Source organism: Vipera berus (genome assembly GCF_964194415.1).
Source record: "Vipera berus genome assembly, chromosome: 2".
Taxonomy (NCBI): domain Eukaryota; kingdom Metazoa; phylum Chordata; class Lepidosauria; order Squamata; family Viperidae; genus Vipera; species Vipera berus.
Genome location: NC_138203.1, coordinates 31,713,902 through 31,727,793, shown reverse-complemented (window position 1 = coordinate 31,727,793; position 13,892 = coordinate 31,713,902). Strand labels below are relative to the sequence as shown.

The 13,892-nt window shown below is 43.7% G+C and overlaps 1 protein-coding gene across 1 annotated transcript in view; it reads left to right on the top strand.

Annotated features, from left to right (window-relative positions):
- The window catches only part of CMYA5 (cardiomyopathy associated 5), a 69,623-nt gene that overhangs the window by 50,054 nt on the left and 5,677 nt on the right, over positions 1-13,892 (top strand). Inside the window, exons 11-12 of the mRNA XM_081316506.1 lie at positions 9,371-9,504; positions 12,037-12,136. Of these exons, the coding sequence (XP_081172632.1) occupies positions 9,371-9,504; positions 12,037-12,136 (234 nt within the window). The remainder of the gene's footprint in view (positions 1-9,370; positions 9,505-12,036; positions 12,137-13,892) is intronic.

Here is a 13,892-nt window from a genome sequence, read left to right as displayed (position 1 = left end):
TCCTTCTTACACCTGCTGCCCTCTTTCAAAAATTATTATAGCCAATCACTTCATAAAAGCTAAAGGAAGTATCCTGAAAAACTGCCAGAATTTGTCATGCTTTGATAGTACAATGGAGCTATTCTCTGCCAGCAGCACTGAAAGTGTGTAGCTCTTATTTTATAAAAAATTTTATGCAGGTAATCTGTAACACTTCAAATGTTTTTAAAGATTGATTTTCTCATTTCTCCTCCAGGATAGAAATATCAGGATTTAACCATTTGTGATAGTTTAAAATACATTAAATTCTTGTGATCAGAAGAACTAAGTGAACCATTTATTCCTTTTGCCAGAAGCAATTTCTTATGTTATATTATCTAATCTAGCCTTCCCCAGATTGGTGTCTTCACAATGGGTTGGAAAATAGCTCATAGATTGGTCAGTCAATATGGTCAAGGAAAGTTGATCTGATCTCACAGTTATTATAAGGTTCTTATATGCAGATTTTGGAACACAATTCTCATCATTCCTGACCACTGACCAATCTGTACCCAATTTTGCCCTCCTTCCTACCATAGTATAATGTCTACTCCAGAATGTAAGGGCTGATCTATTTATATTCAAAATTTTGTTGCATCCTCCCTGGATTAGAATAAATAATTAACAATTTATTGCTTTCTCATTACATTCCAAATCTGCTGCCCAAGGCAGAGTCCCCAACCTTTTGGGCACCAGGGACCGGTTCCGTGGAGAGGGGTTTCTTTGCGGACCGAAGGGCGCGTGGTTTTGTGTGCTGCTTGCATCCCATGGATGGGGCTTTACTTGTTTGTGCAGATCACTTGCTGGCATACCACGGACTGGTACTGCTCCACGAACCGGGGGTTGGGGACCTCTGGCCTAAGGCAATGGCTTCATGCTATCTGATGGACATGTCTACCCTATGTAAAGAGTGGAATTGGGTTGAAAACATAACCTGCTTCCTGCTGCTTCTGTTTATATCAATCATTAAGAATTAAATCCATCTCCTTGTTGATAATCTTAGCCCAGATTACTTTTCTTGACCAATAGAAACATATCACGTTGTATCTTGCCAGTGGCTGAGGCTAGCAATCTGTTTTTTGAGTCAAATTCAGTGATGGATTTAATCATTTAAGCCCCACACAATTTCATATTAATTATCTGAAGATGAACCTCCTTTGGTATCCTTCTCCTGTGCCCCAACAATAAGATGCTGTCGGTTGCTGCAAAAAAGGGTCTTTTCATTATGTATCAGCAGCTGAAGACCTTTTTATTCTCCTTATCAATTTAAATAAAATCCCACTCTTTCTATGTTCATATCCCTTTAAAGCATGCCTGACAGGGGCAGGGCATTGATCATGCCCTGTGATTGCCACCTTGACTTTTGTTTTATCTTCCTTTCGATGACCTGCTGTCTCTTTCCTCATGAGTGCTATATGTATGCCAGTGACATCTTTGCCCCCTCCCCCATCTCATTTGCACCTTGGATTTTAAACAGAACACTTTTTTGGTCCTTTATCTGCTAGAGTCAGCAGGTACTATATATAAAGCTAGACTAGTGTCACGTTATCCAGGTTCCACCCCTTCCTGCTTCTGTGAAGAATGGGTCTTTTAGAATGATGTCAAACAAGCACCACATCTGATGTGCTTCTGTGAAGAATGGGTGTGATGTTACTTAGCCCCCTTAGGGTGTGTATCTGTGTGTGCTCCTTCAAATCATTTTGATCCTTGAATCCAGATTAGAATCCACATTAATAGTCTGTTAAGTTATTTGCTATATTGAAACATGCCATTCTATTATCCCTATGTGGGAGAGAGAACTGCATTAAATTGCTTGCTTCCATTCACCGGAAGTCTAGGGTTTTTTTTCTGTGCTTGCTCCATATGTTGGCACTTCCTCAGTGATCTGGAAGAGCAGATTTGTTATGTGAAAATATTGTGGATGTAGAATGGTGTGTAGGAGGCTACTGATACCAAAGTGCCAAGCCCTGCACATGTTACTGCTCTATTCTTAACCAAGGCTGTGGTTCAAGTGATTTCTCTCAGAAAAGAATTCAGAAATTGGACCCTTGATTTTTAAAAAATATCTACCGATAAACTCTAGAAATTTCCTTTGGCTCTGATAAAAGCCTAGTCAGAAGAGAATGAAGTTTTAACCCTTGGAAAGTACCAAGTTGACAGAGAGTAATGTAAGGTTTGGACAGCTTCTACCGAAGATGTAGAATACAGATACAGCACCTCTTCTTACTCAACATGTATTCTGTATCTTCTGTTCATTCACATGGTAAATGATGCTGGTATGGCTCTTTCAACATTAAAAAAAGGCTAAAATCTCACTAGATTGTGAAATCTTATCCCTAGTGTAATGTAGTGGGTCCAACGCAAGGAAGAGACGCCAGCCGGAGTACGTGTTCAGCTCTTTATTGTGAGGGGTTTCATACTGGCGAACAAGGGCTACCTGGTCTCCTTATTTACCTGGCCAGGTAGGTGGCTAGCCAATGGGGTTGGCCCTAGGTTTCCCGCCGAAACTAGGTTTCCTGCCAAAACCGTCCAAGCCAACGCCCCCTAGTGGCCGCTGCTATGCAGATGCCTGCACCTGGATACATAACACCCCTTCCCCCCTTAGAGAAGAACCTCCCTTATAACTATAACACACATAACTATATACAATGCATACATATTACATAACAACAAATTGAGATCATTTGCACACATAGTCTGCTAGGTATGCAGGTGTCCTGTGGGGTCTGGTGGACCGTCTGGGTGTGGCTTCCCCCTGGGCCGGCACATCTGGCTCGCACTCCTCCTGCGCTTGGTTAAGTCCGTCTGTCGGGTTCGTGCCACCGATGATGCCCTGCTGCTGCTGCAGGGCTGGCTGCAGAAGGCCATCTTCCGCTAGTTTAGGGTCCGTGTGGTTTCCGGTTGGTCTGGCCTCTTCTGGTGTGTGATTGTCAGGTTGGGCGTGTGTGGTGCACTCAGGGACCCTTCCTCTGAGCTGGTCAATATGTCGCCTGATGTGTCGTTCCCCCTCCACCCCTATGATGTAGGATAGAGGCCCCGTTTTGTCAACCACTGTCCCTGGAATCCATGTGTGACCTGCCCCGTAGTTCCTTACCCAAACCGGGTCCCCCACGTTGAACACCCTGTGTGTAGGTGGCTTCTCAGTGTTTGCCACCACCCAGTCAGGGTGCAGCTGGTCAAGCTTGGTGATGAGGCGCCGTCCCCATCGTAGTTCTGCTGAGCTCTTTCCGGTGGCAACACATGGTGTGGTGTGTTGTGCGAGCAAAAATTTTGCCAACCTGTGATGCCAGTCCCCACTGATGATGCGCCGGAGTGCGTCCTTGGTCGTCCTTACCATCCGTTCAGCTTGCCCGTTAGTCGATGGGTGGAAGGGCGCAGAGGTGACGTGTCTAATCCAGTTCGCCTTCAAGAACGCCTGGAAATCATTAGCGGTAAACTGAGGCCCGTTATCAGACACAATTACATCGGGGAGGCCGTGTGTGGCAAAGAGGGCTCTGAGCACCTGGATTGTCCTTGCAGAGGTAATGTTGGGGAAAGGAGCTACCTCCAACCACTTAGAGTGGCTATCCACTACCACTAGGAACAGTTGACCCTGGAAGGGCCCCACATAGTCAATGTGAATGCAGGACCAGGGTGTGTGTGTGGCCTCCCACCTGTGCACGGGTGTGTGTGGCATCTGTGGCCTGGATCTCTGGCATGTGTAACAGCCCTTGACCTGTTCCTCAATGTCCTTGTCCAACCCTGGCCACCAGAGGTAACTCCTGGCCAGTGCCTTCATCCTGACCACCCCCGGATGCCCCTCGTGCAGGGATTCCAACACTCTGCCCCGGAATGCTGTGGGGATGATGACCCTGCTACTGCAAAGGAGGCAACCACTGTGTGTGGATAGCTCATGTCGCCTGGTGAAGTATGCCTGGAATTCAGGTCCCGTGGACTTGTCCTGCCAGCCTGTGCAAACCCACGAGTGTACCCTGCTCATGATGTTGTCTGAGGCTGTCTTGGCTGCGATGTCCTTGGCATGTACTGGGCATTCTGGTAGTTCCTGCATGGCTAGGATCTGTGTTGCTGGGGCCGGGTCTGGTTCCATGGTGTCTATGGGTAGCCTACTTAGGCCGTCTGCGTGGCCCATCTCCTTCCCTGGCTTGTGCACCAGCTTGCAATTGTACGCTGCAAGGAAGATAGACCACAGGAGCATTCTGGGAGACAGAATTTGGGGGGTCTGCTTGTCCGTTGTGAACAGGCCAAGCAGTAGTTTGTGATCTGTGTAAATTGTGAACTCCCTGCCGTATAGATAATCATGGAACTTTTTTACCCCTGCCACTATTGCCAGGGCCTCCTTATCTATTTGGGCGTAGTTCCTCTCTGCTCCAGACAGCATTCTGGAATAGTAGGTGATTGGAATTTGGGCCCCTGAAGGTTCCAGGTGGCTTAGGCAGTGCCCACACCGTAAGGGGATGCATCACATGCGATGCAAATGGGCTTGGACTCTATGAAATGTGTTACTGTGGATTTGTCAGACAGGAGTGCCTTTAAGGCTCTGAAACTCTGGTCGTGGATGGGGGTCCAGGTCCATGCTGCCTTCTTGTCCAATAACCTGTGTAATGGTTCTGCTATTGCTGCCTTGTGTGGAAGGAAGGTGTGGTAGAAATTGAGCAGACCCAGGAATGCATGTAGCTCTGCTTTGTGCCTAGGTGTGGGTGCCAGCTTGATTGCCCTTACCTTGGACTCTGTGGGGTGAATTTCCTTGGCATCTATCCTGAACCCCAAATATTCCATGGAAGGAACCCCAATCCTGCATTTTTCCTTCTTCAGTTTGAGGCCAGCAGCGCGCAGCCTGGTTAGAACCTCCCTAAGCCTACCTGCCAGTTCTTCAGCTGATGCTCCTGCAATCAGGATGTCATCAAAATAGGGGCAGACTCCTGGGATGCCCTTGAGGGTTTTTTCCATGATCTCCTGGAAAATGCCAGGAGCTACGCTAATCCCAAACTGCAGTCTGTTTACCCTGAAGGCTCCCCTGTGAGTTACTATCGTCTGAGTGTCAGCCGTTGCCCTGGTAACCGTGAGCTGTTGGTACGCCTGCGCAAGATCGAGCTTCGCAAAGATGGCACTGCCTTGGAGGGAAGCGAGAACGTGGCTGACCATGGGGACCGGGTAAGTGTGCAGGTTTAGGGCACGGTTCACCAAGCATTTGTAGTCGGCGCAGATCCTCACCTCCTCGTTGGGTTTAAGTGGGGTGACTATCGGGGTCTCCCACTCTCCCCCATCTACGGGCTCTAAGATTCCCTGGGCCACCAGCTTGTCCAGTTCGTGTTCAATTTTATGCCTGAGCGCGAAGGGTACTCACCGTGGCCTGACCCTAATGGGGGCGATGCTCGGGTTCAATTTGAACGAGATGGGGGGCCCTATGTACTTCCCCAGCTTCCCATCGAAGACGTCTGCAAACTCCTTTCAGACAGCCTCGATAGATTCTCCCTGGATCCGGTGGATCCCCGTGACCACAATTCCCAGGGCCTCAAACCAGTCTAGGCCGACTAGACTGGCTCTCCGGCCCTCTACCACCACTACCTCCAGATGCTCCTTGCGACTCTTAAACCCCACTGAAAGGGTGGCCTCCCCCTTTACCTTGACCGGCGAGTTTTGGAAGTCGGTCAGCGCTAAATTTGAGGGCCATAATTGAATCTGCTGCTTGCTCCGGCTGTTAATGTAATTAAAGGTCTCGTCAGAAATGATGGAGACCGCTGAGCCGGAGTCAAGCTCCATGTTGCAGGGAACGCCGTGCAAGTGGATTGTTAGTTTAATTTTTTATTTGAGCAGCCGGTGGCTACCAGTGTGGTGGATGGCCAGCTGGCTCTCAACATAGCCAATTCGTAATCGGATTGGGGCCCCAGTACCTCTCAAAGGCTATTCATCCGGGCATAGCTCATGGATCTCTTCTCGGGGGCGGCGGCTACGACAGACCATGGCTATGTGGCCTGTCTTCTTGCAGGCCCGACACGTGGCCGACCGAAACTTGCAGAGGCTGCACACATGGTTTCCGCCGCAGCCTGCACACTTCTGCGAGTTGTTGGCCGACTTGGGCTTGTCCAGGCATCTTTCTCGTTGGTCGGGGGTCAATTTCCGCTAAAGGAGGTCGATGCTCTGTTCGTCCTCCTCGTCCTCGGCCGTGGTGACCTGCTGGTGGATGCTGCCCGTCTGGCCGCCGGTCCTGGACTCCTGGACAGCCTGGACAGCCCCGCAGGCCACTTTGTGTGCCAGGATGGCGTCCTGGGCTTCCTGGAGTGAGACCTCGTTTTTCGCGAACAGGCGCTCCTGCAGCTTCATGTCTCATAGGCCTCAAACCAGCCTGTCGCGTAGCCGCTCCTCCAAGTTCGAAAATTTGCAGGTGACGGCTGCTTCTCACAGGGCGGCGATGTAGTCGGCCCCGGACTCGTCGGGACACTGGTCCCTCTTCTCGAACTGCGACCTCGAGGCCAGTGTGGACATGCAGAGCCAGAAGTTTACGTTCAGCTTGGCGACGAGGTCCCGGTAAGAGATGGATTCTATGGGATCCGGGGAGAACAGGTTTGCGGAGACCTCGAGGAGTGTGGGTCCACCGATGCAGAGCAGGGCTGTTGCCTTCGAGCCGTCCTCCGAGATCTGATTAAATCTCATGTACAGCTTGGCGTGCGACAGATATCGGGCCCATTTCTCCGGGTGGCGGGTGTTCATGCCATCGATCTACCATCGGCTCCTGCGGTGTCTGGTTCAAGTTGCGGTTACGGTGGCCGGAGCCGGTTTCAGGTCGCTCGCGGTGGCCAGGTCGCGGTGGCTGGCGGTCACATTGGGGGGGGGAGAAAAGATGCCTCTTTTCCTTCAGCATGCGGTGCGTTCCCCCAGTGACTTCAGCTCTTCTGTCGGCAGAATCCCACCTTCGTCGCCACTGTAATGTAGTGGGTCCGATGCAAGGAAGAGACGCCAGCCAGAGTACGTGTTCAGCTCTTTATTGTGGGGGGTTTCGTACTGGCAAACAAGGGCTACCTGGTCTTCTTATATACCTGGCCAGGTAGGCGGCTAGCCAATGGGGTTGGCCCTAGGTTTCCTGCCAAAACCGTCCAGGCCAACACCCCCTAGTGGCCGCTGCTATGCAGATGCCTGCACCTGGATACATAACACCTAGTGCAGATTTCTCAAGAGATGATCTTGCAAGATTTCACCCATTTTTTTAAAAGTTGAAGGTCTACAGATCCAGGGGTGTTGCCAATAGAGTGATGGCTCCCCCAGGTGGTTATGTTCTCCTTCCGAACATTCCTTCTATTCCACCAAGCCAAGTTTAAAAAATCACGTATTTACTTTACAGTATTGATGTTATGAGAAGAGTGCTCAAGCCAATTATAAAGAGCTTTAGCTCAGATCAAATCATGAAAAGAATCTGGGAGTCTTTGAAATTCACTCTGGCTAAAAACTATTCTTTTTGAAGTTAGTGTATAATTCAACATTTTTTAAAAAAAAATAGAGGGAGGAGATAATGAACAATATAAGTAGATAAAATATATTCTAGTTGCATAGCGACCAATCCTTAGTAAGGCATGTAGAAGTAAGGGGATTTTTGGACAACTTACAATCAATGTGTAGTGCTGAAAAACAACAGCTAGGAAGGAAATAGTAGGTGAATCCCTCTGGATGTTTCAGTTTTTATTGCTTTTGGGAAGAAAAAAACCTAGACTAGAGCTTTCAAAATGGGCTCAGATAATGGTTTTTAATATAGCTAAAGAAGGTGAGCATAGCATTGCATGAGCCATGATGTGGGCTCTCATTAATTTCTCTTACTGCTGGTTCATCGAATAGGATGCAACAATACAGAAATTTATGTAATCTGTTAATCTTAAGTAAATGTCTATGCATGCTTTGGAAAACAAGCCCTGTTTGTTACAGTATATATTTTTAATTATTAAGCTTGGGGGGTGAAATAAAAAGGAGCAAATACCAGTTTCAGTACTTGCCTGATATTACTAAAACATTGTTATAAACTGAAAAGTAGTACCACCAGCAAAAGATATGGTCTACGACGTGTTTTTAAAAAACTAAAAATAGATTTCTTTTAAATATATGTGTGTGTGTGGGGGGGGAGAATACAGACTAGCTTGCATGAGAAGATTTTTCTTTGTTTATGTATTGATAAAGAACTATCAGTGAATATCATATCCACAGGCCTATGCTACAAACCAATGTAGATTTTATCACAGTAATGCTGCATTGTAGTTTCTTTGACTATCCCATGCGCACGATCAAGCTCTGATCTTGATAAGTTCCATACGCTTCAGATTTAGCCTAGCCAATTCAAGAATATGAATTGTATGCAAGAATATACAATATGTACAGTATAATGGAGCCCCATTTCCATCTGTCCTGTTTGCCATCGTTCACTCCCTAGAGACTAAAATGGAGAGTGTGAAATTTGAGCGGGCCCCGAACAAGGAGTATATATCGGAGGTGGTGACCCTTTGAGAGCTGTATGCAACGAAATTTCATTTTGATGTATGCCGATTGGTGTACATTCAAAGTGACAATAAAGTTATCATCATCATAATAGGCAAGGTTGTTTATATTCTATGAGTATCAGAATCCTCTGGTATGAGAAAGAAACATTAAAGATTCTATTTTGAAATTTGGTTTGAAGGTTTGTAATCTAAAATGAGATTTGGAAACAATTTTGGTTGTGAGTCTCATGCTTGTGCTGCTTTCTCATGTTAACATTTGCTCCTTTATCTCATGTTGGTAAAAGTATAAGGCAATTGCTTCAAAAGTGTAGCCTTGGCATCTTTCCAAATCCCACTAATTCCTGCTACTACTACCCAGTTGATCATTGAGACACTAGTGAAATATTATAATAATAATCTTGCCTGATAATAAACACTTTCTGAAATTGTTTTGGATACTGCATTATGATCTCCCTCAAATTCCATAATATAAACTTCCTAGTCATTCCATATATAACTTCAGTCTCAATTATTACAATTATCTCGCTCTGTGTGTGTGTGTGAGAGAGAGAGAGAGAGAGACAGAGACAGAGACAGAGATGGAGATGCTGTGGAATTGTTTAATAATTGGAAATCTATTGTGAATCATTTGGAGGATTTGGTCTCAATTTTATTCTTCTTGTTTGCCATAATGAAAATACTTACCATTGGTATGTTCAGCCAATATTGCAATATCAATATGATACCAAAACACACTTCTACCTTCCTTATCTTTTCCATAGGAAAAAGGATCCATCTTCTGTCATTTGTTGCTCTTTTTTGAAGGTTGGGGAGAATTTTGAAGGGGAAAAATAAACTTTTTAATATGTTGGCCATACATATTTCTGCTTTTTCAGATCTCTAGCTGGTATTCGACAGCCTGAAATAAAGGTTCACCTACAATCAAACGTAAACTATTTCTTCTATGTGAGAGCAGTTAATACCTTTGGAACAAGTGAACAGAGTGAAGCTGCTCTAATTTCAACAAAAGGTAGGTAAACTAAGGAAAACTCCACAAGAAATAGAGAAAATGCAGAAAGATTTGTATGCGTTCTTGCATATAGCATACTTCTTTGGTTTCCAGAAAAAAGCTGTATATTCAGATCCATTGAAGACCCAATAGCCATATGACTGAAGCTGATTAAAAATAAGTATAATTCAGGTATTTTTGGGAAGACATTTGATGGATTGATGAAAACATTTGCTTTAAAATCAGGCTTGCTGAAGTTTGAAATTATCATGCCAGATCTGTCTATTCTCTCTTTCCTCCCTCCCTCCCTCCCTCCCTCCCTCCCTCCCTCCCTCCCTCCCTCCCTCCATAGAGACACAAACATGTAGAATTGACTTATGGCAGCCAGTATCTCACCAGAGCCCTGGTGGTACAGTGGTTAGAATGCAGTATTGCAGGCTGACTCTGCCCACATCCAGGAGTTAGATCCTGGCCAGCTCAAGGTTGACTCAGCCTTCCATCCTTCTGAGGTCGGTAAAATGAGGACCCACATTGTTGGGGGCAATATGCTGACTGTAAACTGCTTTGAGAGAGGGCTGTAAAGAAATAACTTTTGTGAATTTTATGCAGAATTGACTTGGGAGGCCAGTGTGTGGTGTAGTTGGTTCCCATGGTGTAGTAAGATGGAGGGTTTGTTGTCACTGTGTGTTGGGGGGTGGGAGCACAAAGGGAGGCTCAGCTAATCTCAATGTACACATAGTTGTACTTTGACAATAAAGGTTCATTTCATTTCATATATAAGTCTAAGTGTTATCTTCCACTTAATGGAATATTTAATGCATAGACTCATAGGAAGTCTGCATTTAGTAAGGATGTGTAGAAATACAAAGAAGATACAAAAAGGCTGTTCCATATCTAATATTTGATAGCAAATCAATTCCTCAAAATGTATAAAAGTATAGTATCATCCCCCTTGCTATATTTAGAATACAACAAAGAATTATGGCAAGAAATCTCTGGAGAACAATTGAAGGCTAAAGCATACAAGGCAGCATTGGTTTTAATGTTTAACCTTGACTGTTTGGCTTAATTGCATTGTACACAATAGCTGTATGAACAGAAGGAAGTTTATGATGGGTCATTTCATTGTATTGGGAGCATAAATAGTATTTGAAGGTTGTGACTCTGCAAAAGATTGGATTAATTGTCTTCCTGAATGCTGTTATTTCCAGACATTTATCAAAAGAAAACCAAACATATACATATATATTCTATATGGGTTGGGAGTCAATACTTTGTTTCAGATGTAAATAGGTTAACGGTCACTGATTCAGTGGCTGTGCTGTCAGAGATTGTAAGAATATTTCATGGTGAAATGAGAAAAAATATATTAATAGATCTGAATTCATCAGCTTTTTTTTTAACCTGACGTTGGTTTTCTTTCCTTTGTTATCCACAGACTGGTTTTCCTCTAGTTATTCCTGTAGCATTAGGATTCTTGTAGACCATTTGTCTTAAGAAAAGATCTTGCTTCTAAAGATATGCATATAAATGAACTCCTCATAAATTTCTATAGCAGATGTTTTGTGGGATTCTCCAAAGAGGTTTCTGAGTTAAAATGCAGGTCATTCCTTAATAGAAACTCCAGGTTGTCCATCTTTTTCTGGACCAAAGTCAATATGTAATGCATAAGTGCATCTGAAGGGGAGTGGCTATTTCTGATTTATATGAACAAAACAAAGGATGTTCGTGTTTTGAAAGGAAGCATATACGAGGGAAAAGTAAAGTCTCCTTTGAGTTGAACTGAACTCCTGGTAACTTCATGGAGGTGGAGAAGGACCTTGTCATTATCCTTCCTTTGGGGTGCTTTTTCAACTTCCCAGGCTTAATATTTACATTTTAAAGAGTTTTCTTTGTGTAAGTTATAATAAAAATAATAGTTGGAAGGGACCTGGAGGTCTTCTACTCCAACCCATAAAAAGCCTTATTGGGAAAGTTATATACTGTAAAAATAACATTACATTGAGATGGTATTGTGCAAATTTATATTTTTAAAAATCTGTGGAAAATTGTGCACATAAGCTTGGCAAATTAAGGTAAGATGCAGATGGAAAAAGATGCACGTGATTCTGGTGAATCATTTTTTTATGCTGCCTTTCTCATGCACATAGGAAAATAGACTAAATTTATCATGATCCTTTTCCTTTGCTTTTTAGTGCTGAAGGAGTGAACTCTCCCTTTGAGCATAACTTCTAATGGCTTGATGGTTAGTAGAATGAATCCAAGTTTCTAAGTTCAGATCAAACCTTAGTCTGGGAAAATGTGATGATTTTTTCCATTGACTTGTATAAAAACAGCAGAAACTTCATGCTTGTGTGTTAGAGTTGGCTTTTAAGACTCTTATTTCTGAATGCTTAATTGAAAAAGAAATGGGGAGGCCTACCAATCTCACACAATATTGTTTTTCTTATAGTGATTTCCATAGTTTTTAAGTTTTTTTTTATAATACAACATGAACATCAATTTCCCTCATTCATGAAATGGTGTTTATTTTTTGCCTATGAATTACAATAGGAACAAGATTTCATATAATGAGAGAACTTGTTCACTCTGTACTGCAAGTATCGCCCAATGGAACCATGATATGCCTTCCGGATGATACTAATCTCACTGGGTAAGTTTTACTGATTCGTGTTCTTTCTTTCTATTGGATAATATTTTCAACAGGATGTGTGCATTAGAAACCATGAAAAAGACTTACTTAATAGAAGAAAAAGCCTTCCTTCCTTCCTTCCTTCCTTCCTTCCTTCCTTCCTTCCTTCCTTCCTTCCTTCCTTTCTTTCTTTCTTTCTTTCTTTCTTTCTTTCTTTCTTTCTTTCTTTCTTTCTTTCTTTCTTTCTTTCTTTCTTTCTTTCTTTCTTTCTTTCTTTCTTTCTTTCTTTCTTTCCACTTCAGGTTAGTTAAAAAAACAGTGTATGTTAAGGAAGGCATAATAAAGGACAATAGAAAAATGATCATTTGGATGCATGTCAATTCATCAAAATATCCAAATGATTTCTGGTTTGGTTTTGCGTTTTTTGAGGGAAGTGTCTTTGCTGCTTTGGTGCATTAGTGTGTGTCCCTCTCCAGCCAGCCAGCAGCACCAGCTGGCCCATAGAAGCTCAGCTTTACACAAGTTATTTTTGTCCTTTAAATAGTAGGTTGCTTGTGGTCTTGATCAAGATCATGTTTATTGCATGTTGTAGAGCCCTCTAACACTTTCTCTACATATCACAACTAGTAAACAAGATAGAGAAAAAATGCAGGGCATGCCTACTGTGATCCTTTCCAATCCCTTTACCAAGCAGAGGATGTTTCTATTTTGTCTGTGCCCTAAAATAACATGCTGCATCTGTGTGTGCATTTTTGCTGTTTCCCCATGACACAGTCATGTACAGTATGTGAATGTCTCCTCGGAAGCTTTGGAGAACTACTGTACATACAGTATACTCTACTTGGGGTCATGCGTTAAGGAAGGAAGGGGCTTTCATTCTAATAGTTGTATTCTAAATCTTTTTCCAATTGGCTCTCCCAGAGAGATGAATTGGAGGAATCTGAAGGGGATTTTCAAACCCAGCCTTCTTCCACCAACATCTCCTCACCACGCCAAATGCAGTCTCATTCTCTTTGTTCTTGGAGAGTTGTCCTGTTGACAGAGTTCTGAGCCCCTTTTTATTTCTATCTTTCCCCACTTTCTGCTGGCTCGGAAAAAGTAACATGTTAGGGAAAGCCTCTGGATTTCTTTTCCATCCCAATGCCAATAGTAGCCATAGGAAGTGCCTGCATTTTTCTTCTGTGTAATGAAGTTACATATTGCACCTGTATAGACTTTCTATGGATATGTATTGCCTCTGTGCATTAGTGGTATCTGGATGCATGTAGATGTGTTGCACATGTCTCAGAATGGAGATATATGTGTTGCCTGTGTGTGCCTAAGTTGGGTGCCCATTTACATATGTCTATTTGTGCACATGAGTGTGAACAGGGTAGGCTGCTCCACTCTAAACCACATGACCAGGAGGAAGAGAGGTTTATGAGTCAACAAACCAAATTCTAAGCTATTACCCACCTACATCTGGGGAAATTAAACTGGATTTTTTTCCCTTCTGGATTGGGCCCATTATTGAACTCAATGTTTCTTTTGATGACTTCTCCGCTCCATTTTTGCTCTTGTTCCATTCTGTTTTCATAAAGGCATCCTTCGGACAGACATCAGAGTCCTTTTTACATAATTTATTTATATCGTTCCATTGGCTTCAAAAGGAGAAAAGGGTTGTCTCTTACTCCAAACACTGTTAAGGTTATGGTGAAAAGCTAGGAGACTTGAGACTTTTATAAGATTTGAGCTTGCATGATTTTTTGGGGAATGCAAGGCCACTTTTCTTTGTTTC